The following is a 24,876-nucleotide window of genomic DNA, read 5'->3' as shown; positions in this document are numbered from 1 at the left end:
GGGAAGCACCCATCATACCGGGAGACCGGGAGAACCGCGGGGACAGAGGTCCCGAGTAGCCGTGCCCAAGGAGGAGTAAGGCAGCCTCCCAATCATATTTTCCAGCAAGACGTGGCGGGCGAGAATAAGAGGGTGCCTTGGGCCGGCCTTGACACGGAGCAAGGGACCTCGAGGAGATCACGGCCCTCCTGACAGACCCCGCTGTGACACAGACTTTAAAAGGCCCTCTTGAGGACAGTGCTGCATTGACAGTGTGGGCACTGGGTGATCTCAAGGGTCTCTTTATGTCTGTAAAGATTGGCTCCAGATTAGAACCCATAGGCCAGAGAACCAGTCTTTCATGTAAGTGAGGTTCTCTTTATGTCCAGATAACAGTAGGTCTCGGTGTCTGTATTCTGGATAGCCTTAAAAATTAAGCATCTCTGCTTCAATTTGGCTGTTCCTTTCCAAGGGCCCATTGCTGCCTCTTCCTCTTTGGAGTATGTCAAGTTAACATCCGCTGCTTTAGCTTAAGTGCATCTCAGACACTGGAGGAGATTTAGCAATGTCAGAGTTGCCTATCAGGATCATCATAGTACTAATTTAGTGTTTGAGATTACAGTGTAATTAGCAATTGCTTAATTAATTCCCTCTTCCCCTATAATGCAGACCAATCTGTTTAGCTGTTTCTTTTCAAGTTGGAGGTGATAATTACAATTGTGGACCAGAGATAAAACCAAAACCAACTGAAACCTTCATCCAAGGCTGATTGGAACCTCCCTCTACCCTAAAGGCATTTTTTTTAAGTTGGAAAAATGCTTGGTAAATGCTTTTTTCCAATTTTTTTCACAGCCCTCTGCAGCTCCTGGCTTTAACAGGGACAAGAAGGGCTGAAAAGCCAAGAGAAAAGGCTTTTCCCCACCCAGTTTCCAGCTTAAGGAACAGGAAACAGATGAAACCTCAGCTCTACAGGGAGAGGACACAAGCCTGTTTGTGCTTGATCCCTAGCCTAGAGGACAGGTGATTTGAATTCAAGTTTGTCCTAACCTTTCATTACTCCCTGGCTCTTTGTTTTCAGTGGCTTTCTTTCTAACATGGTCATGACACTGGTTTCCTTGCCTTCAGACTTGCATGGAAGGGTATGTTGACTGTACACAGACCTGTTTGCTGCTTTATCCCAGCAAAACCAGAAACAAACACTGGTTTGGGATTGAGGGTTTTGGAAATCTGATTTTAGATCTGAAATATTTACTGGTCCCAGGGGTCTTTAAATCCAAATGGAAATTCTGTAGCACATGTTCATTTCTGTTGCCTAAAATGTCATAAAACTTAATGTTTTCACCCCCATTCCTGTCCTTGCTAATCTGTAGTAACTGCCTGTGTGAATGCTGTTATTCCACAGTAAGTGGAAGTTGAAGTGCAGCACTTTAGTATTCTTTCATGACAAGTTAGCGTGGAGTAACTTTCACTTGCCATGAGGTGAAAGATGAAAGGAGCTATCCAGGTTTTTTTCTCAGTGCACTGGTGGGCAGTCAGTGCAGGAGGTATGAATGGGTAAATGGCCAACCATGGTGGAAGAACTATGGATGGTTCAGCTGTGTTTATTTATATTGTTTATGGAAGTACCAGCAAAGAATGGGGTATTGTACAGCACCTAGCAGAACATGCACGGAGTAGTAGATGGTGTGAATGGAAAGAAAAACGGGTGAATGGAAGGAAAAGGGAATGGAAGACTAGTGAAGAGGCAGGGCAGAGGAAGGAAGAGAAGAAGAGGAGTGAAACTGAAAGGACTAAAGGGAGAAGAAAGAAGAAGTTTTGACAACTGATCAGAGCAGAATAAAGAGAATCCACGCCACACTGCAGGAAATTCTTAGAACAGCAGAAATCCCAGCCACAGTTGTTGCTCCTCTGCTGTGTTCCTAGCTCTGTGACACTGGACTTTTTTTCTGTACTATGTATTTTCCTTCCCCACCCTTCAGACAATGGGAATAATCCTTCTTGGGAAGCTGTGAAAATTAATAAATATCTGTAAAATACTTTGAGTTCTTGGAACAGAAGACAGAAAATACAAAAGTAGTGGATGTCATTCACATTTAATTTCACCATGTTAGTGCTTCCTGCATGACAGGGAAGTTTTCGATTAATGTTCTTTGGAAGAGATATTCTTATGTGTATTAGTTTCCATTCATCATGAACCTAATATGATGAATGTTTTTTGTTTTTTGTTTTTTTTAATTCTATTTTATACCCTTTTATTTTAAACCCAAATTTAGAGTCTAAAGCTACAGTCCCTTGTTGTCTTGGTCAGAGGTTACTATAGGATTTTCATGTTGTGTATGCTTTGGTTTTCAGACAGCTGTTATAACCTACGACTACCTTATTTCCCTCCGGGGTGTCCCGCATGGATCAGAGGAGTATGACTATGTCAAATCACAGGTAAGGCCACCACAGATCAGGGGCTTCGCTCCTCAGGTACTCAGAAGAGAGAGAGCGAGTTCTGCCAAAAGCAAGACTCCAGAACAAGTCAGTGAGCTCTTGGCTTGATTGATCAGCCTCTGTACCTTAACACATGGAATCTTAGTGGTGCCAGCAGTAGAAAGAAACTGCTTTGAACAGGAAAAAGGACTCTGCTAGTAAAAATAATTACCTGTCTGCCAGATGGGAAAGATGAGCTATCAGGGCCAACCACCCCTAACCAACACCAGTGTACATCCAGCAGGGTCTGGACTTACTGAGAGGAAGCATGTTTGAGTCTCCCATCAAGATGCCGGCCTGATTGGTCAGGTGGAGGCAGCTCACTTGTTGGAGGAGCGGGAAGACAAGCAGCCTGGTGTTGCTTAGCAATGGTGTCTTGTGCTGCTTGGCCAATTAGCTGGTGGCAGTTGTAATACAAAGAGTAGGTGCATTTAAGTGAGGCAAAGGTGGAGGAGTAGAGGGGAAATCCTTGGGGATTAATCAGGGATCAGAACTTCCTTGAAGAAATGAGGAATAATTGGGCAAACCAAGGGACTCTGCCTTGCCAGGCTTTCTCTTGCTGCCTTTGATATATCTAATTAATATGAATAAAAATAGCATCTAATGACAGGAACTAGGATATAAATGACAATGTTGCCCCAGTGCCCTGTAGTCCTGCCCTGCAGTTCTCCTTTTCACATCAAGGCCTTTATCCACTGCTTTGCAGACCCCCTCAGTCTTGATCTGCAGGCACTTTGCTTTTCATTCTTGCCTCTTCCTGCCTCACACTACTCTGCCAACACTTCTCTGCCTCTATTATACTGGTCCTGGAGCCTCTTTAGAACAGAGGATATGGATGATGCTGAACTATGTGCACCAAACTCAGTTCACTGTTTAACTTAACATTTAGACCCTAAATGTTCAGAAGTGAAAAACCAGTGTATGGGTCTACCCATCCTCTCCCTGGCCTCCAGAGGGCCACCCAACCTCTCTAACATTATGTTAACCTAGAGTTGATCTTAACTAGTGTAAAGTGCTTGGGAGCTCTTAGCAAAGTAGCTTCCCCTCTGACCAAGGGAATTGATTTGCTCAGTGGTAGCTCTTCTGATTGCAAGGGAGTGGTACAGATGCTGTGGGATGAATTGGGGATAGGTGTCAGACTGACCACCTTGGCATCTAGAGTGTTTGCTTTCTACCTGCCTGGGTCTCTGCCACTTCCATAGCTCTATGGTGGCCCTCAGAGCTTGGCTTTCACTCTTGGTTGCTGAGTCTAATTTAGTTGTGGTTGGTAGCAGGTGGAAATCATGGCCTTTGAAAAACATCACTTAGGCTGTGCCAGTGAGTTGATCTGTTCAGGTCCTGGCACATAGCATAAAACCTGCCATCTTTGTCAACAGAGGAACCAATTAGTGCTGATAATCTCATCAGAAACCAAGGACTGGGTGAGCTGTGGAACCTGGATTCCTTTTGCATTGGTCTTTCTAGGCCAGGTCCCTGGACAGTGGGGTGGGAGGAAGCTGGCTGTATTGTTGCTTGTGTGGTGGCTGTTCTGAGATTCCAAGGCTGTCAGTCTGGCCCCTTCACTGTTGATTGGAAAGACTGTGCCATTGAAATTTGGGTCTGCTGAAGACCTGGGTAATCCTGCTGTGAGCGAAGCCTGGGTGGGAAAGTTGCCTGTGCTGCAGACCTGCCTGTAGTTTGACAGCTGTTCCCAGCAGCCCCTGCAAAACCCTAACCTCTTGCCTTGTGTCTCCATGGCCTCATTAACCTCTGTCATGCAGCTTCTGATGGTTTGTTGACTCATGCAGAAAGGACCGCGCTTGTTGGAGTTCTGCTGTGCTGCACTCTCCCTTCTTGGCATTCAAGACTTAGCTGAATCGGCATTTGTGCCTTGGCACAACCAGTGGCTAGTGCAGTAAGTTAGTGCTGTGTGAGGGCTCTATTCCATGGCCTGCGTTTCCTTCAAGACTTAGACTGCAGAGAGGGGAACGCAGTGAAGCAAATTTGGGCTAGCAAAAGAAGGCAGAACACCTTCAGCAGGTGTAGGACCTGCGCCCACCTTGTCGTTGGAAAGGCTTCGCTAAGTGTCAGATGTCTGCTGTCGGTGTGATTGGCTCCAGGGGACTGAGGGTGGCATACTTTCCCCTTCTGTAGGGTACTGGTCCCACTTCAGCTATAGGTGGGTAGCAAACAAAGGTCTTCATTGTTTGTTGGCTGAGCTTGTGGGGTCTCAATCCAAATCTCCAGTCATCAGACAGTCCAACATCAGAGCTAGTACTAATTGCTCTCCCTGTGGGGTCTCTCCATCTCCCAAGAGATTTAACTACTTTTCAGCTCTTCTATTAATCCTTCTCTTCAGGAGTGTGGTGCCCTGGGAGGTGGCAGCATATAGATGCCCAATATGGGTAAACAAAGACCATCAGTCAGTCACTGAGTCATCTTTCCCTCCTCCTTTCCTACTGATGCCACCCCTGATTTCAAGCTGCTCCCAGAACTATTGTCTTGTCATTTCCATACCATGGCATCCAAAAGACCATTAGTCTCTTCAATTAAATCCCACTGTTACGGCTTGCTTCTTAGCAAACCTACAAGCAATGGACCTATTAACAGTGGCTCCACAGTGAGTGATGAGGATAGCTGGTGATTGTCTGTTTCCTCCTTCTCTGCCACCCTTTGTGTGCTGCTCACTTTTAGATTGCAGGCTTCATGGGGTGGGGACTGTTTGCCCATAAGTTTGGATAGGACAGGGTATATTGTGGGTGCTACTGGAATGCAAACAACATTGTGCTTGCTACGCTAATTTGTGCTCTGCAGCTAAATCAGAACCTCTAAATTACCCACTGTGTCAATCGGGGAGGTAGGAAACCTCAGTGACAGCACCAGTCCTGGAGCCTGTTGGGACCAAATGGGGACATAGTCATTAAGAAACAATTAAATGAAAAGCAGATTAAGAAGAAAATGGGTTCCCCAGGGGCTCTTAGACAGGTTCCCACTTAGCTACAAAGAAACCTCTTCAATCTTAGTTTCTTTTTCTGTCCCTCATGGGCTGCTTGTGATTCTAATGTTCTCAGCCAGGTAGTTCCTAGCACCTCTTTACAGCCAGCAAATTGAGGGATTATTAATGCATTCCAGGAGGCAGCAGTATGAGCTGGGATGTAGTCTTGCATCCTTTGATTTGGTAGCTTAGGTCTGATGCTCTCACCTTGTTTTGCTTCATAAGATTGGGGAGCTACCTTGCTGAGCAATCATGTCAGCAACAGACAGATAAGAGCTACAGTCCCTCTGCTTCTCCAGGTGGGCATATCGGCAGCAAAGTTTCATACCTGCCAAAGCAGCCTTCCCAAATCATTCACTACCAGTGTCTTTGCAAATGGGTGACCCTAATTTTCTTCTCAGTCTGTCAGGAGGATCTCATGGGTCTACTGGCCCTTTCCTGAAATTGCTGTCAGTACTGATTGAATGATGCTGAGGTTATGTGGCCATCTTTAGCCTTTGAAATGCTGTAGGATATATGGGCATGTCCAATGCTGGGGAGTATATAAGACGACCAGTGCCTTCACAGGTTCTTGTCAGGTTTATATGGTCCTGGAAATTCCTTCTGCTTCACTGTTATTCATGGGAATGTGCCCTAAAGTGGACATTTCCTCCTGCTTGTCTCAAGGTAGCTCCCCAATCCCTTGTCTATAATTCATTACGGGGTGGAGATGAAGGAAGTTAGCTCAGTCCTCTACCAAGCTGGAGATTTACCTGGAATTTTCCCCTTAACCCTTTCCTCCCCTCTCTCGATAGCTCTTATTTTTTCAGTTTTCCTATCCCTCTAATCTTTCTTTTGTCTATTCTGTAGCATTCCTTCAATGTCCATGGCAACAGCATCTGGGTACCACTGTTGGCACTCTGTAAACTGATGAGGTTGCTTTTATGAAGGTCCTACCTTCAAATCAAAAGAAGTTATGGAGTGCAAAGTTTGTATTAGGGGTGCATCAAAGTGCTTTTAAGTGCGTAGCAGCCAGAAATGTTTCCTTTTGCAGGTTTTCTGTACAAGTGGGTACAGCTAGAAGGCTCAAACAGGACATTTCATGATACTTCAGCTTAATGTAGAATATGGTTGCCGAGAGAATGGATGCCATTATTTGCCAATGGGGAGGTGGTGGCAGCAGGTAGGGGGGAAGGATGTCTTGTGAGCTATAAAGAATCCATCCTTGAGTTACCTTTGTTGCTTTTGGAAATGCTTTGTCAGTGAAAGCCATTCAGGGAGGTTAATTACCTTCCTACCCTTTGGGAATCAAGCCGGGATGTTTTCCTTACTCAAGCTTCTGGCTATTGGGCTGTCAGTACATGGGCAATTAGCTGGAAGCTGCAACTTTCTGCTGTCACCATTTGAAATGCAGAGCCTGTTCCTGGCAGCTGTGGTGTTTGCCTCTGAACATGAGGTGGGTGTTTACAAAGAGGGTATTTTGGTGAGGAGAGGGGCCCAGCTGAAGAAGCCTTCTCTCTCTAAAAAGCATGTGAGTGCTTGGAAAGAAAGCCTAAACATTTTGGACAGCTCAGTCAGAAGAGAGGACCATACACAAAGGCTCTTGTGTTTCAGCAATACTTACATACTGAGTTATGGATAATTTAGTGATGAACCAAAATCCCACTCTGTGGACCTGCTCCTGCTGAGGGAGAGTCTAGGGAGCTCTCCATGGTGGGGACTTTGTGATGTACTGGCCCCTTACACAGATATCCTCACTTAGGGACTATTCCCATGACTTCCTGGCATCTTCCTTGGAGGGTGTGATGTAAGTTCATGGCCCATGTCAGCTGTTGACAGTGTTTACTAGAGCACTAGTGTTTTTTGTGATGTGGTCACCCATCAATAATGAACTGATCAGAGGCCAGTCAAATTAATTTTCTGTGAGACACTGAATAGCCACTAAATGGCAGTCTCTGTCTATTCCCTGAGCAGAATTGGAACCAGTGACAGAGAAACGTAAACTTCCTTTCTTATCTTCAGACCCATGAGTCTGCCAGTTGTATACTGTGTGTTCTCCAGGATGTCTTCTCTTCATCTAGGAGTGCTGTCACATGGCCACTCCAATCCAATTTACAAAAGGTCTCAACATGGCTGGCTGGTCAGTCAATGGCTGGGTATAGGTGTTGTTAGTATTATGGTCTTAGGAACTTTGACACAGTGTAAGCATTAAAGCTTGGTATTGAAAAAATATAACAGCTGTTAAAATGTATCTTATAATAATGGTAATATATGCTCTTCTCTCTGCTCCTCAGCTCTAGGGTGGTATCAGTTGGACTGCTGTTATGCCTGTGATATCCTGTGATCGTGGATTTGGAAGTAGTAGGGATGTTCAGCCCACCAGAATGTGGGCTTGCTTAATGGAGCATTCCTAAGCCATTCAAAGTGATATGTTCAGAGATATATCACCAGGACCACCCTGGTGTGATATCCTGTGAGAGAAGTAAAGTGAGAGGAAATACATGATGCCTCTCTTAGGTCTCACCTTGCCTCCTGGTCCTTCACCTTCCTGTGGAAGCTGGCCCCTGAGCCTAATCCCAATTGCAGGGACATACAAGCAGGTTGTGGACATGTCAGACACCCACTGCTCAGCTGACTGCCATGTCTGCTTTGTGGCTTGCCTTTGCATTACTATGTGCCTCCCCCCACCTCCCATGGCAACTGAGAAGTGTGTGTCTGGCACACACTTTTGCTTCTGGCCTCCAGGTGGGGCTGTCCCTTTGCAATTGTCTGACAGAAGGACTTTGTAGCTTAGTTTCCTTTGCATCTCCTTAAAGGTAAATAACAACTAGAGGAAATGGGAGGAATGCTTGATCCAATGTAGTGAGAAACGCGAGGAAATCCTTGAAGGGCACTAGCAACAGGAAATCTGTGCAAGAGTCCGGATTCTCTTGTAACTACCCCATATAGAGGAATACTTATGAAGGGGGAATTGGAGAAGAAAAAGGTGATGGTGGTTGCTCATATTTTGGCCTTGAGCTAGAGTCTCTTTCTGAGATCAGGATGGTGGGCTTGTCATGGGATGATGATGAAGCAGTATTAGATGTGGGGACATAAAAGTGAAACCAAGTTGATGGAACCCCATAAGAAAATACATTGCACTCGGCTGTGAAGGACCTGTTCAATTGACTCCAGTATGCTTTGGATCAAGCCCAAGGTGATATTTGTCTGAAGGAATCGAGGATCGATTGACTGAACTTCTGGAAAGCTTGCATCTTAACATTTGAAAGTAGCTGTTAAAACAGAAGACCTAGAGAGTACCCAGTCATGTATCCAGTTTAAAAATAGCAACCCAGATTGGATTGGGAATTGTAACCCCAAGAGTTGTATTTGAGACTGGCAACAATAGCTGAGAGGATTATAAAGATAGCTGGATGATATGGATAAATTGGGGCCTGTGCAGGTAAATCCATACTTCTTATGGACATTGCTTTATTGTTTATCTTTTCAGTTCATAAAAATGAAACTACCGTGGACTCTGGGCACTTTCCATAAGCTGCCAATGTCACCTCACAAGGACAACTCTTTATTCCCTCCCACATTAAGATCTACAGACCCCTAATCCAAACATTTACTCGTTCCTCCCCCCAACGAAGGCCTGAGAAAATAGATGGGCTTGAGAACATGTCCTGAAGGTCTTCAGAATCAACATTTGAGAGACTGACAGGAGGAATGGATTGTAGAGCGGAGGGGTCAGCCCTGTTTGATAATTACATCTAGGGACCCTTGACTTGAGCAGTTCACCTGATCTCAATGACTGATCTGAAACGTAGAGAGAGATTGGTCTTTCTGATGTGTAGGACTCCAAGGACTGCACCTCAGATTGCAAAGCAGAGGCCACTGTTTCCTCAGCAGGTGAAAATTATGGAGAAAAATTGTGTAGTCATTGCTGTTCCCTGGTGCCCTGAAGCAGCAGAGGACACAATAAGGTTCTGGGGGTTGTGTATCTCATTAACTAAGCTGGTTGAGCTTCTTTGGCTACAAAGGCAGATGCTCCTTCAGCATAGTCTCCATTTCCTTTACAGTGAGCAACTTCGGGGTCCCTGGTCCTTCTTGAAATCTTTCAATTTCTTTAGATTTTCTGAAGGCTTTAGTTGTTCAATCCATTTATGACTTAACTGGAAGAGGAGGCAAAATGGCAAAATTTGCTGACAATACAAAAAAGGCAGGTTAGGGTAGTTAAGACTGGTGAGAACTGTGAGGAACTAGGCTAATTATGGGGCTACAGCTTGATGGCAGATTAAAGTCATTGTAAGCAAGAGTCAGATTCTGCATATTTGAAGAGTCCTGTTAAGCTTTTTGGGTGCATGCTGGGCTGTTGAAGAAAAGCACTGATAGTCCAAATGTCTTAAGGAAGGTTGAGATGCTTAGATGGTTCCATTTAACACGTGTTGTCATGTTGCACATGAGAGATTTGGGTAATGGGGGGGTATAAACGTGGGTGACAAAACTGCCCCTGCCTATTAAGGGTGTACTGGGTGCAGCATTCGCTAGCAGAGCTGAATACCGTAGACTTGCTCTGCTAAACCAGTGACCTTATCAGATTCTCCCTGAAGTGTATCTGATAAAGGAATGTGCTGGAGGGTAACGCACAATTATCTTACCTGTCAAGCTAGTGTCTTCATTTTGCCTGTTATGGCACCAAGGGAATAATTGCAATGGGCAGTGACTTACAAGCACTTCTCTGTGGTTGGCACAAATGTTGAGGACATTTTATCAGGTCCCAGGTAGGCACTGGGGGCTGATGTGGGAGCCATACTGTTTGCACTCCTGAGCGAGAGATCTGTCCAAAGGGAATCCTTTACTTCCTTCTATTGTAGTGGTTCCTACCCTTTTTAGACTGTGGACCGGCAAACCGCGGACTGGAAGTGACCATGGACTGGCAAACTGTGGACTGGCAAACTGCAGTCCGGAAGTGACTGGGATACTGCAGAATGGCAGCTGACCATTTTTTATACTGAGTATAAAAAAGGGTTGGCTGGTGGTCTACGGTATGCCAGTTACTTTTGGTCTGGCAGGCGAACCTTCGCAGCCTGGTACTGGGCTGTGGCCTGGAGGTTGAGAACCTCCGTTCTATTGATCATTGCAGGATCAGAGGGGAATTTGGTCTGTGCCAGGCAGAGGAAGAGTCCAAGGGCTGGAATAAAGTATTCTGTGCTACTCTGAAATACAGCAGCTGCTGCTTTAGTTTGGGAACAAAACAAAACGAAGTTTTCGGTCCCAGCTTTGGTAGCTGCTGCTAATTTTAATGAATAAGGGAATGGCTTGGGTGGCTTGTCTAGGAAGGTGATTGGTATAAGCATGTATTTATGTACATCTGGACTAGCATGCATGTGGGCATTTCTGTGTATATTTATGGGCATCTCTTCTTGCATGTGGGACTGCATATTCTTCCTGGAATCACTTGCACTTAGAATCAAAGCTTCCAAAGCAGCTGTGTAGAGGCCCTTCTCCAGTAGGAGTGAATCCAAGATGGCAGCTGACTTCTTGGGGACCCTGGATAAATCCAACATCAGTGCTGTGGAATGGTAGCTCCTTGAAGCCCTGTTTCTAAGGCTGCAGATTCTGATGATGGTGCACCGTACAGAGCAGCTTCTGACTCCCTCCTTTGCAGCTGAATTGCCCAAGCAGGACTGACACCGGTAACAACTTGTTCTTGTTAGTGCACTGAGTTGATGTGACTTGGAAGGAACCCACAGGGAGCAGATAAATGCAGTGACAAGGGTCATTGCTATACAGGCTCCAGTCTGGCCACAGCCACATTTCAATGTCCACCTTAAGTGCACGCAGAGATCCTTCTGAATTATCCCTCTTAGACACGGGTCCATTTGCTGTCTTGCTAGGTCTGCAGAATTTCCAAGATAAGTGAGATGAAAGGATTCTGAGCAGAAGTGTTTAAACAATAATTGGAAAGTTACTTGGCTGGCTCTAGAGCTTGAATGTGAAATCTGAGCTATTGTTTTAGCAGGAAATGTGAACTCTGTAGCTGTATGTGCTGGTCCAGTATTGTCTGGAAGTTTTGGGGAACTGGCTATCACCCAGATGACTCGGCCGTAAGTAGTCTAGGGAGTCGGAGGTGGCTGGATGTGATATCAGCCATATCATCCCCTTGTGAGTGCTGGCCACAGAAGATGACTTGACCACATTAGCCCTATGGTTCACTAGGCTCAGTTGGAACTCTGGCTCTTTGCTCAAGAGCATCAGGCCACACACTGGTTTGTTATCCTTTTGCCCTAAGAGGAGAGAGATTGCTTTTTTTTGTTTAATTGCTGGAGCTTTTTCCCTTTTGCACACTGGCAAGTTACTTTGACAGGTATCTCCATAGCCTGACAAAAGTTGCTTGGATCCTTCCTGCCCTGATATTGCCAGCTTCTCCTTGTTTCCTCCAAGCATCTTCTCTCCAGTCTCTTACAGCTCAGCTCCTATTTTGTGCACTGGGCCCTGGCTTTGCCTTGGCAGAATGACTTGAGTTACTTGCTGTCAGTTCAGGGAGCAATGATCCCTGACAAAGGGATGATGTTGTACTGAAACTCTGTCTTCCAAATGGTGGGAGCTGAGAAATGGGTCCAGTCAGTCTCTTCTCTCATTGCAGGATTGCTGTTGGAGGGATCTTCCCTTTCAAAGAAGACCCCTCATAAACAGGGATCCTGCAGGCACAGCCTGGTGCAGCTGGGAACAGTCGGGCCATGCAGGGATCTCCTGCCCTGGTGACATGTCTTCTGCTGCTTTGAGGGGTGCAGCCCCATGCACTGAAGGTGTGTCACTAGTAGGAGATCCCCATGCGGCTCCTCTGTCCCCAGCTGTGGACCCACTGTTTCCTGCTTCCCTCCCCCGTGACCTGGCATGGCTGGAGGGACAGAGGAGCTGTGCAGGGATCTCCTACCAGCTGCTTGCCCTGCGCTGCCCTGGCGACACGCCTTCTGCGCATGGGGCTGTACTGAGGGAATGGGTGCAGGGCTGTGCCCCTCAAAGCAGCAGGAGGTGCGTTGCCAGGACATCAGGGGGGGCAAGGACATCCCTGCATGGCCCTGCTGTTCCTTGCCGCGTTGGGTCCTGCCTGTGGGCCTGCAGAGGCCCTGCTGGAGGGAAGCAGGGCGGGAGCCTGCAGCCTGCCCCACACACAGATCAGAGGGAGTGGGTCCCCCCTGATTCCTGAGAGTGAAAAACACAGAGCACCCAGCTGGCTGCATGTGGACTGTGAGTGGCACTATCGGCTCAACCAGGCTCGGCGCCTCCATGCGCGGCTTCCCTTAAGGGCCCATAGCGCTGCTCATGGTTTACAGGCAGCCGGGCACTCCGTGTCTCTCACCAACACCTCCCTGCTCCTGACCGGAGTGCCTGGCTGGCTGCATGTAGACTGCAAGTGACGCTGTGGGCCCTTAAGGGAAGCCACGCATGGAGGCGCTGAGCCAGGTTGGGCTGATGGCACCTCTGGCGGTCCACATGCCACCGGCTGGTCACTCCGCATTGTTTACCAACACCTCCCTGCTCCCTCAGCCTGCAGCCAGCTCCCTGTAAGCCCCACTCGCTTATCTTTACAGGCTCCAGAAGGAAAGAGCCAATGGTAAGTCTTGGGACCGACTAAAAGCCTCAGGCCCTGTCCTTCCCCTTAGCCCTGCCCAGAGAGGGAGGGAGGGGGGTTTCCCACCCCTTTTGTAATCAGCTCTTGCAGGCTGGAACTGTGCCAGCCTGTAGAGGCCTTTGCAAAAGGGGGAAAACTCTGGGTTTCTCTGCTAAAAGGGAAAATCCATGTTTTCTCTAATAAAAATGGGAAGTCTGTGGTTTTTCCTGTTTTTCCGTGGGAAAAGGAAAACCCAGATCCCTGCTTATCACCCGTGACCCAGTCAGCCTCTTCCTAGTGTGTTCAGAGAGGGCAGGCAACTACACCCTGGGGTTTTTGGCTGCCTCCTATTCTAGAGCACTTCCACTTGCCCACCTCTGGGACCAGAAGGTATCAGACTCTCTTCAGCTTCCTTTCTCCTTCAGTAACATCTCTAGCTGGGAATGAGTCCAGACCAGGTGAAGTGGTGAATTTGATTTTAATTTGGTGTTGGCTTTGATGCATAGGAAAGTAGGAAGTGGGTAACATTGGTCAGAAGAAAAAGATGTGGAGGAAACGGTGCAGGGTTTCCAAACACAGCTCTCTTTTCTGCACCATAGTTCCAACCTACATATCCTATTCCAGCCTGGCCTGTTGTGGGATCTCCACAGATGGAGATTTTTAAGACCTGGCTAGACAGAGCTTTGACTGGGATGATATAGCTGGGGACAGTCCTGCTTGGAGCAGGGGGTTGGACTAGATGACCTCCTGAGGTCCCTTCCAGCCATGATTTTCTATGATTCTATGTCCCTCCTCTGCTGATACTTATTCTAATGTATGACACTTATTACCCATCTCATCTTATTCTAGTGCTGTCCCCCCTGAAGCTCTGCTGATGCTCCTCAGTCCTGATCTGTGTTTTCTTCCCCACCCCAGTTCCTGTCTGCTTCCAAGCCATGCTCATGCCCTTTATCCTAGACTTTCAACCCCCTGTAGCTTGTGTGTTCACAGCAGACAGCTTGCCAACTGTGCAGTAGTTTGGCCAATGTGTTCATTAGGAATTAGGCTGAGACAACCTAATTCTTCATTTTTGCAACTGGGTTGTGAATCCTTCCTGTCCTGAGGTGAAAGATGAATTCCCAACTTGCTCTTTTAACCTCCATCATAGATAGTTGTTCTTTCAGGCCACAGGTGACCATGCTCTGATTGCTTGAAGCCAAACCAGCCAGTGGCTTCAGCAGAAATCCCCTGGAGCTGTGCTCAGTCCTGCTGTCCTGCTACCTACTGTATCACAAGCAGCATTCTGTAGCACCCTCTGTTTTCCTGGGAAGTCCCATGTAAGGTCTAGCCAGTTCTGTCTACTTAGCATGGTGAAGTCTGGTGTGATTACAGCCCAAGAAACTGATCAATTTAAAAACAACCCTGGAAGCCTGGTATGTTTTATGCTACAAATTTCAGTCTAACAGTCAATTTTTTTGCAGAAAATTTAAGTTTATACAAACAAACAGACAAAAAAGACAAGCTTTGCTTTTGCGTTTTAGACGTCTTTAGCTTACTTAAATGTAATATAATTGTAGGACATATGTGCAATTAATGAAAGAAAGTTCCTTTAAAAAGCTGTTGACTGCTTATAATTGTTGGACATATGTGATTTAATTAAAGAAGCAATGCATAGACAAGACCACTCCCCCACACAACCCCCACCTCAATGGCAGATGCCCCCCCCCCCCTTCCACCTGCGTTGCTCAAACAAATTTCATTTCAAGATGGGAAATGAATTCTCAATCACAACATGCCTAGTAATTAACCGCACTGTAATTCCAATGTGCAGCGCTGTCACCCACCATTGGGAGGGGGGTAGGGAAGGCACTGTATTTTGTTGATGGTTGAACATTTGTTTTCCTCATCATTTTGACACCAGAGGTAATTGCCATTCCTGAAATATTCTCTCGCTACCATTACAAAGCAACTTTTAGGGACAAATTAATTATGAAGACTCTCATTATGACAGATTAATAGGCCAACAGAGAAGCTTTCTTTCCTTTCCTCCTTTTTCGGCAACTGGCTACTAAAATGTAACAGCTCCCGTATATCCATTAAAGGCTTGTGTTGTCTCTAGAAGCCAACAATATTTTTGTTGCACATGGGGAATTTACAGAAATAAGAATAGCATAGATATAATGGGTTTCCAGGGTTGCTTTTACTGAACAGTTGTTTGGGAGTTTGTGCTGTGAGTGTAGACAATGTTTGGGACTTAACAGGCTTGGATCCGACCATGTCTTGTGGCTGGTAGGTTAACAAAACAATCCCAGCTTTCTGCAGTTAAGTGGTAATGGTGGTTCAGTGTTTTCTGTCTGAGATGTGATTTGACTCCGATACACTAGAGTACTAGATAGCATGGGAATGCTAGACCTCTAGAGCTGCTGCTTTTTTGGAAGAGATGTAAAGACCAGTTTATAACTACTTTATGTCCATTGAAAGTATCATGCAGGGTTAGTAGAGGTATTGAATCTGGTGTATTGGTTAAATTCTAGCTGGCTAATTATATGCTACTACCTAAAGTCTGTTGGATGTTTCAAAATTGGCTACACTATTTGTCAGTTCCTGGCAAAAATATCATTACTGTAGGCTGTTAAGTAGCTACGGCTAGTTTTTGGCTAGTATTTTGTTCTGTTCCAGAGATGACTGCATGCCTGTGGTGGAAGTGATTTTTTTGTTTTTTTTTTGTTTTTGTTTTTGTTTTTCTCTCTCTGTGTGTACCTAGACTAGCAGAGAGCAGATTTAGACTGGACATTAGGAAGAACTTCTTCACAGTTCGAGTGGCCAAGGTCTGGAATGGGCTCCCAAGGGGGGTGGTGCTCTCCCCTACCCTGGGAGTCTTCAAGAGGAGGTTAGATAGGCATCTAGCTGGGGTCATCTAAACCCAGCCCTCTTTCCTGCCTATGCAGGGGGTCAGACTCGATGATCTGTTGAGGTCCCTTCCGACCCTAACATCTATGGATCTATTTATAATACACACACATAGTAATGTTTATGATTATGTCTCAATGTTCCTTGGCTGCTCTGTGTTTGAAGGATGTGTGTTTGAGATAATCTGGGCCACTAATGAATGTGCATGTGGGTAACTGCTCACCTAGTTTGAACTCACTTACCATAACTGTGCACAGACTGGGTAATTGTGCATTCAGAAAAACATTTGGATGCACAACTTGTATTTGTGTGTGTCCTCAGTAGTAGTTCTCCGTACTAGGTAGTCAGTTGGAAGTACTGAAGTCAATTGGTAGTACTGAATTGGAAGTCACTTGCCTATTCTTGCAATGAACAGGGTGAAAAAAAAAAAAAAAAAAGGAGAATGTGGATGGAGAATATGCATGTCATTGATTCTCAGATTTTGGGGAGGAGATGGGGACTTATGTACGATCTTCATCAGGCTGATTACGTTATTGGCTCTGCATTCTCTTTTTTAGGCTTTATGCCAGTTACCAGACAGAAATAACTTGGCAGTCATGTAGCAGAGCTGTCTTTGCTGTATAAACATATCCTCTCCTGCATGGTCTGCTCAGCACTTCATACCTTCTGCTTCTACATATAGTATTTTGCATTCTGGGCAGGATCAAGCCTTCTGGCAATTACAGTGAAGTTTTTCAGGCCTTGTACTCCTTAACCAGAACAGGGTGGCACTAGTGTGTGTCAGTGGCCAAACCAAAACAGTATTTACCTTCTTCCATTCCCCAGTCATTGTGGACAGGGCCCCACAGCGTGGTGACTTCACTCATCTTAAAAGGGCTTGCAGGGTTTCTTTGTAAAACATACAAATGCTGTCACAGTTAATGCAAGGGTGAAGATTAAATGTGAGACTAGAACTGGCATTTCTTACATAGCACAATGTAGCATTACCTTAAGACTACTGACTGCTCTTAGACTTTTCTTCATCCATCTCTTGTTTGGTGCTAGATCACCATGGTTCTTTCTGGGATGAAGGCTTTTTTGATGGATGTTTGCACTGTTGGCACCTTGTCAGTGGGGGTGTACTGTGGTGGGCTGATTCTTTGGAGTCATAGTAATATGAGGATGGGAGAACTGGAGTGATAGTAATTTTTTTTACCTTTAGAAGTGTTGTCTTTTCCACAGCTTCACAGCTTGTACATGTCTGGTTACATCCTGAACACTGTCTTTACATTTTTGGTATGCCTTTGATTCAGTTTGTCACTGAAGATAGACATCAGGTAATATTTCAGAATGTGTTGCGATTTTCTTGTCTCTGGTGTTTTTTTAACTGCTACTTCTGGCTCAGGATTGACCTTCTGTGTCTGGTTTTTTTGTTTCTCATTTGATGAAGATATGAAGACCTTCGCTTTATGAGAGATGAGAGATTCTGATTAAAATCTCTGGGTAGTCTGTGTTGTCTTAGTGCAGGGGTGGGCAATTATTTTGGGTGGAGGGCCATTTACTGAGTTTTGGAAAGCCATCGAGGACCGCATGATAGGCAGCCAGGGACAGATAAATATTAATCTTCAAAATTTTTTTAGGGGCCCTGTGGGCCGGATAGAATGGCCTGGTGGGCTGTATCTGGCCCCCGGGCTGTATTTTGTCCACCCCGTCTTAGTGCTTGTTAAATTGTGCTGATGACTATTGTGAAAGAGATGGCAGGGCAAAAAAGTGAAGGCTGTGTATGTTGATGCTTCGGTGATTGGGGTAGAACTATGGAAAGAAATGTAGTAGACTCTTGATGTGTGCAGCCCATGTACAGAAGAATGTGGGATGAAAATCAGTAAAGATAAGAGTGAAACAATGGTTGTAATAAAGACTCTATAGGTGGCAGAGTTATCATAAGAGGAAAGGAATTAAATGTATTTGGTGGATTTAAATATCTTGCATCAGTGGTCAGAAGTGAAGAGAGGCCTGGAGAAAACTGACGGAGTTACAGGGTAAAGGGCTGGGGTTGGACAGAAATACCCCTAGGGAAGCTGTGTTAGTGACGTATGTGTTTATTACATCCTGATTACATTGTAGAGGTCAGAAACTTGAGTGTTAACAGAGGGATTTCAGTTGATTGCAAAGTGCAGAAATGAGGGGTTTTTTTAAGGGCAGTTATTGGGAGGTTGAGCTGAGATTGGGCAAGGGATGATTGTATAAGAAGTGTTTTTAAATCGGGAATGTTGGAAGATCCAAGTATAAGGATAAAGGCTGGTGTAGTTTGTTTATGTGAAAAGAATGTATGAAGACGGCAGACTGCAGGCAATATTTGGGCCATATATTGAGGGCAAGAGGCCAAGGGGAAGGCTGTAGAAAGAATGGAAGATGAAGTATGGAAGGACATTTTTACCAGAGGGGTTTCCTGGGAGGAAATTGCAGCAAAGGGTAGTGAAAAGATAAGAAGAATAGGATAGAGTTAGGGTAGTGACATATCCTGTGAAAGCCTAGAATTGACAATTGTTCATGATAATGATGGTGACTTGTACAACTGCCTTAACTTCTGTCTACAGATAGAGTCATGGGTAGCAGCAAGTGACCTTCTGCTACTCTCCCCTGTTGAGGTGCCCTTTCCATCGACTGATTTCCCTAGTGATGGGTGCCTCTGGTAGCGAGAGAGAAACACTGCTACTCTATTCAGTCCCTGGCCTTCACTTTGAGATGCCCACTAAAAAGACCAGTTAGTGCCATTTATTATGGGGGCTTACCTTCATTGGCAACTAGCTTGAAATCCAGGAATTCATTCCCTGGGCTACATAATGGTCACTGGATGTTGAGACATTTTGTTTACTTTGGTATCGGGCTGAACTGGCAATCTGAAAGCAAAGCTTTTCTAACATCCTTTTGAATTCTCTGAGCTTAGCCAGTTCCATATGCCTCAGGAGCAGACCAGATAATGACAACAGGGCAAAGTAGAAAGACACTGTTTCCTTGAAGTAAGAATTGGACAAGATCTCTGAGAACTTTCTTGAATAAGGTTTTCCAGACTCATATAGATTAATAGACATTTGGGCTGGAAGGGACCTCATGAGATCATTGGGTCCAGCCCCCTGCCCAAGGGGCAGGAAGTCAGTTGGGGTCAGATCACCCCAGCAAGATAAGCATCCAAGCATTTCTGAAAGGTATCCAGAGTAGGTGTCTTGCACCACTTCTGGGGGGAGTCTATTTCAGACTCTGGCGACTTGGACAGTAAGAAGTTTTTCCTTATGTCCAGTCTAAAACGGTCTTCCAGCAATTTGTGACAGTTAGACCTTATCTTCCCGTGGGGTGCACTGGTGACCAGATGTTCTTCCAGTTCTTGATGCATAGCTAGACAAATGCAACAGCCCTGACTCTTGGACATTCACCTCTTATGTGACATGGGTACAAAAAATCAGGAAGCCCCAACTGGAAGGGCAATATGGCTAGTACATAAAGGTGTATGAGGAAGATAGATCTAAATTTCACCCCTGTCATGGCTCAGTGGAACAAAGTCAAAATGCAGAAAATAGGTTTGATGTAGTTCAGTGCTGTCCCACTGGCAGCCAGTGAGAAGTTAACATGCAGTCATTGGGCCCCTGCAGCCACCTCTCCTAGTGGTGTGTGGTAATGGAGGGCCTGGGGAGCCACATGCCACTAGTGCAGCCTGCATTCCCAGGGTGGGGGTCCAGCTGGGGCTGTTGCCCTCCCTCTGCAGTGTGGCCTACATAACATGCAGACCCAGCTACATTGAAGTTGCACAGCCCTGGTGTAGTTGATTGTGATCCCATTTGTTATTGCTGTGGGATTTATAACTGTATATTGCTGGTGAGGGGAAATGTAAACTTCCTGGCATCACAATAAAAGCAACATGCTCTACCTGGGGACTGTCTAATATGGAGCCCCACCCAGAGCACCATTTTCCTCATCCTTTAATGACACCAGGTCAAATAATTTTTACAAGTGAAATGATTTTTAAGTGCTGTTTCTGCAAGCTCAGCCAGGAATGTGAAAGTTAAGTTGGGTTCTCTCTGGTTTTGGCTGTACCAGCAGCGATGAAGATACTGGAGGCCAAATGCCTACCCTCAGTGATATCTGTGTAAGCCCATTGTCACCGTATTTTGTTTTTGCTTACCCCAATCCAACCCTATCATTTCATTTGGGAGTATAAAGTGACTGAAATCAGAATCCATCTGATAATGGCAGTGTAACAAATGTATTGGTTGTGTGTGAATCATTCATCATGGACAACATCTTGTTTGCTCATAGCTTTGTCTTTTCTTTGGGGCTACTAAACTCCAGTTTCCAGAATTAACCATTCTTGTTTATATATTGGTTCTGCGGAGCTAATGGGAGGAAAGAGCTACAAAACCCCCTCCATTTTTGCTGTTGTAGTCAGCAGCTCAGACTTCAATACTCGGAGGGGGATCAGTCTGCCGAATAACAAGGAGTCTTAATAGTCATTTTTAAAGTAGGATTTCATTTGGAGGATCCATGCTTTCTTACTACTACTTATAGTGCCACTTCTATTACTGGTCACAGTGCTATAGCCATGGCCACAATTTTGTGGATTTGGTAGTCCAGTTCTGCTTTTATAATCTCTCCTGGCCTGCTCCTTGTCTCAATTTAATTAAATTAGCTCACTTCTAATATACATGTCTCTAGTTTCTGGACACCTTGGTGTCTGGTCAGTGGTTGAAGAATGGAACAGAACAGGGAAACTTGTAAGATTTACTGATTTAAGGAAAAGTGATTAGGAAAAGGAGTCTCTCTCCTCCTATTTGTCAAAAGAGCACTACCTTGGAACACTAAGAAGTCCAGCCTGACTGCAGCAGAAGCCTTCCTTTTGTTTTTCTGTGGATGGAGAAGCAGTAGGACAGTGAATGCCAGAGCTATGGCTGGGTGGCTGCAGTTGCTGGAGTCTGTTTGCTGCATTAGTGTTGCAGATAGAGTGATCTGCTGGGAGAGAGGCTGTTACAGGAGGGAATAGCTGCCTTCGCAGTGCTTAATTGCCTGACATTGACTCAGATGGGTCCTGATTGGAGGTCAGGCATGACAGGCAGCTGGTAGGTTGGGATTAGAAGGGCGGGAAGGAAAGAGGGGTAGTAATGTCAGCCTGGATTCCTTTGTGCAGGTGGAATTGATGTTGACAATTCCTTCCTTCCAGCTGCAGTGTCTGGATAGGCAGCTTCTCTGATCACTGTGTTCTCATGTTCAGAAGTTAGACTGTGGGGAGCAGTCTTGCCTGGGCCCCTGGGCAATGGACTCAATCAGTGGTTCTTAACCTTTTTAGACTCAAGGCATCCCTCATTAGATTGAAGGCAGCCCTCTAACTTCTGTGAACTGAGCAGTATCCCATTTCCAAAAGTAATTAATTTATTATACTGATTACCTCCTTACAGAGGAGCCAGTTATTGAGGGCCAGGAACAGCCAAACAGGGATGAGCCTAAGCCTACACTTATCTGTTTATCTCCTCACACCTGGCTGTGCCCTTCGAAGGATTTTTTGGCACCCTAGGGTGCCCCAGCATCTTGGCTGAGAATCACAAGCTAGATGAAACTCAGGGTTTTCCATCTCTTGACTTGCATGATTCTGTGATAATATTGAGCAAAGAACTATTGCCTGGTTCCAGAACACCAGTGGCTTGTGATCCCTCGGCTCTCTTCCACATGTAGGGACCTAGGCTCTTCCTTTTTTTAATATACTTTGCTGACTCATTAGTTTCAGCCTCAACTTTCCTTTCTATGCATGGCCTGCCCAAATCCTTTTACTCATTCTGCGATCCTTCTGAATGCCAACATATCTGCATCCTTTGACTCTTAGCTTCCATTAACCAGAGGACCTCCAGATAGTGGAGGTTTCACAAAGCATAATCCTCTTGCTGGGTAAAGAGTTTCCCTACTTTGCCTCTCAGATTCTGCTCCAAGCCTCCTGCACTCTTCTTCCAGGAGCAGGAACTTTCAGGGTTGGGAAGATTTGCTTGATGTTCAGTCCACAGTTTCTTTGGCTTTAAAGTCTTCCATCACTTCCAAGCTAGGCCCTTTGTACCATCACTATATATACCTTTTTCCTCCTTGGGCCTAGACCCTTTAGCTATTTGGAGGCTCATATCAAGTGCTCTCTCTTACTGTCATCTGGCCCACGTTCGCAGAGGGCAAATCCTGAAGGCCTTTCTCTGTTTTTATTCCATCTGAACTTGGATAAGGCTCCCCCTGGTTTCTGATCTGCTCTCTGGTGTTTTGGGGTCAGATTCTCATTGTTTTTATAGGCACTTCCACTTGGGTATTGCAGCATCTAAAAATTGAGGGTCTCGCCACAGAAGGGTGGTCCAAGCCAACAGGGGTAATGGGGAAGAATTCTTTGGAGGCAGCTAGCTCTCTAATGTACCTGAGCCGGGGGAAAAGCCAGCCTGCCATGGCAGTGTGGGGGGGACAGCGGCAGGAGGAGGGGAGGAGCAAGTCTCCTCCACCCTGTCAGACCCGGGCCCACTCCTCCCCTATCCCTGCTCCCCCACATTGGTCCCAAGCCTGCTTCTCCCATCCCTCTGCTGCCTCCAGGTTGACCTGGGCCTGCTGCTTCTCTCCTGCCACAGTGGCCCAGTTCTCCCTCTCATTGGGCCCAGGCCTGCTCCTCCCTTCCCCCTGCTGCTGTGGCGGGGAGGGGGGGGAGTGGGCCCAGACCCCAAGCAGCAGGAGGGAAGGGGGAGCGAGCCCAGATGGGTAGGGCCCTGGGGTTCTGTCCCTGCCCACTCTCTCCCTCCCCCCGCCCCTCCCAATTCTTGATGGGCTACTACTTAAATATTAGTGCATAAGGTGATGTTTCCTTGTGTGAGTTTGCTGCACATGCCGTTTCCAGGTTTTTTATAATTGCTGTTTCCTGACCTTTTTTACGTCCCTTTCTTTCTTTTTTTTATAGACATTGGTGGCACTTCCTAACTCAGGAGCATCTGTAAATGTAACTAGGTTTCTGACCAGTCCTCTTCCACTTACTACTAAAGATGTTAATTGGGCCTGCTAACATTGATCTGTGGGGTATTCCATGAGACACCTGTCTAAGAAGATAATTTCTTGTGACTGTGTGTTTATAGTCCTTCAGCTTGTTTTCATTCCCCACCAACCCCCATGCTTGTATCTGAACCAAGCTGAATTAATTTTGCTAGCAAGATTGTGAGAGCTGCTGTGTCAAATTTATTATCGTTTCACCTGCCTTGTAACAGGAGCTGCAGGCACTGTGATCAATGGATCGAAACATGTCTAATTTCACTGCAGCTTCTGTAAATAGCTGTGTGTCGTTTGCAGGTGTGCTGTTATGTTACTTCCCGTATGGTTGGCCTACAGTGAATTTGGGGGGGGTGGGGGGGGTGAGTCTTCATGTACCCAAATCCCATCGGGGTATCATAGGCACTTTTGGATGCATACCCATGTTGCAAATGATTGTGCTACACCAGGTCTCCAGACATCTGTAGGCTTGTACCATTAAGCACAGCAGTGTCATTTGCTTCTGTGCTGTGACATGAGCTCAACTTGGTTTGGGATCCTATTGACACCAGTGTATGGGTGGCTCTTACTGGGGGGCTATGTAAAGAACACAAGTACACAGTTGTAAGCATCATAGCAACCAAATGTCTTGACGCCTCATTTTCTTTTGAGCGGACTTGACTTGTGGCAGAAAACTGTTTCAAAACGTGTAGGCAGCACCCTAGTGCCTCTGCCTGTACCTGTAGGAGACGTACCCTAAAAAGAGCTCGACTTTCTCTTCTGCTTCCTCACCCCAAAAGGAAAAAAAAGAACCCGAAACAAACCCAAGATGTTTGTATTGTCACGATGATGTTGAGCCACATTCTGCTCTCACTTGAGGCCTGTTTCTGCAAGGTGCCAAGTGCCTGGGGAGATGAAAGGCACCCAGCAGCTTGCAGAACTGGGCCCTTGTATCCATCTGTTCCCCATGACCTCGACAGATTGCACTGACGGGTGTGCAGAAAGCACTGCAGATATTTATCAGCAGTTGCCTTCTCTGGGTTAAGAACAGTCCCTTGGGTTTTAAAGCTAAACAAATATAAACATTTCACTTGCTTTTATTCTTTTTCCCTTTGGGTTGGCACAGAATGTGGAAGATGGCTTGGTCAGATTTACTTTTGTCTTCCTAGTCTGCTCCCCTTCTAAGTTCTCATGTACCAGCTCAAGACTTTGGTTGCGGGTTTCTCAGGCTGCAGGGGAAGATTTTTATTGTCATAACAAAATATTTTTTTGTTGTCTCTTAACACAAACTGGTTTCTGTAGGCGAGAGAATTAATGTTCTTCAAGGCATGTTATTTATAGCAAATGGATAAATTTCTTAATCAAATAAATATACAGCAAAGATGATTTTAATTGTACAGTCAAGGACATTAGAAACAGAAAAGCCTTATGAGATGATACTGGCCCATGTAGAGTGGTCCCTTTTCGTACATTTACAAGTGTTTTGCTTAGCTTTGTTTTGTGAGTATAGGTTATAGGAATGGCAGGCTTCTAGTAAATAAGGCAGTGGACTGGATGTCAGGATTTCTTTTCTCAGTTCTGCCTTTGGCTTGTTATCTCTGTGCCCTCATGCAAGCTCCTTCTCTCCTCTAAGACCCAGTTTTTGCACCAGTAAGACAGGAATAAGGACTTTTTGCCCAGTGTTTTTGAGATCCCCCTAAGAAACATGCTCAAGAAGCCCTAAGTATTTTTATTGCTGAATGTTTTAAGCAGTAGGACTTCTGTTGCTTTACTTGGGAGATGCTTCTAAAACATGAATGATTTTAGTTGCAAGGGATCTCTTGCTGCTTGGAGGAAAAGGTTCAACCCTTGTTTGCTGTCCTGCAGTTTTAGCTAACAAGGCCTGCTTCTTGTGTCTGCCATACACCAAGTCAGTGTTCACCAAAAGGTTCCTCTTGAACTTGGGCCTATGGTGACCAAGGACATATTACTTTCTTCCTCC

At 45.7% G+C, this 24,876-nt stretch overlaps 1 protein-coding gene across 8 annotated transcripts in view; it reads left to right on the top strand.

Annotated features, from left to right (window-relative positions):
• The window catches only part of ADCK1 (aarF domain containing kinase 1), a 125,109-nt gene that overhangs the window by 10,367 nt on the left and 89,866 nt on the right, over positions 1-24,876 (top strand). For 6 of the 8 annotated variants that reach the window (XR_003095215.1, XM_025209974.1, XM_025209973.1 and 3 more), the window contains exon 3: positions 2,332-2,415. The exons of the other annotated variants lie outside the window; for them this stretch is intronic. Coding sequence is in view for 5 of the 6 variants with exons in the window: in XM_025209974.1 (XP_025065759.1) it covers positions 2,332-2,415 (84 nt within the window). In the remaining variant the exon portion in view is untranslated. The remainder of the gene's footprint in view (positions 1-2,331; positions 2,416-24,876) is intronic. 8 annotated transcript variants of the gene reach the window in all.

Source organism: Alligator sinensis, unplaced genomic scaffold (assembly GCF_000455745.1).
Source record: "Alligator sinensis unplaced genomic scaffold, ASM45574v1 scaffold1195_1, whole genome shotgun sequence".
Lineage (NCBI taxonomy): Eukaryota > Metazoa > Chordata > Crocodylia > Alligatoridae > Alligator > Alligator sinensis.
This window is presented reverse-complemented; position numbering and strand designations above follow the sequence as displayed.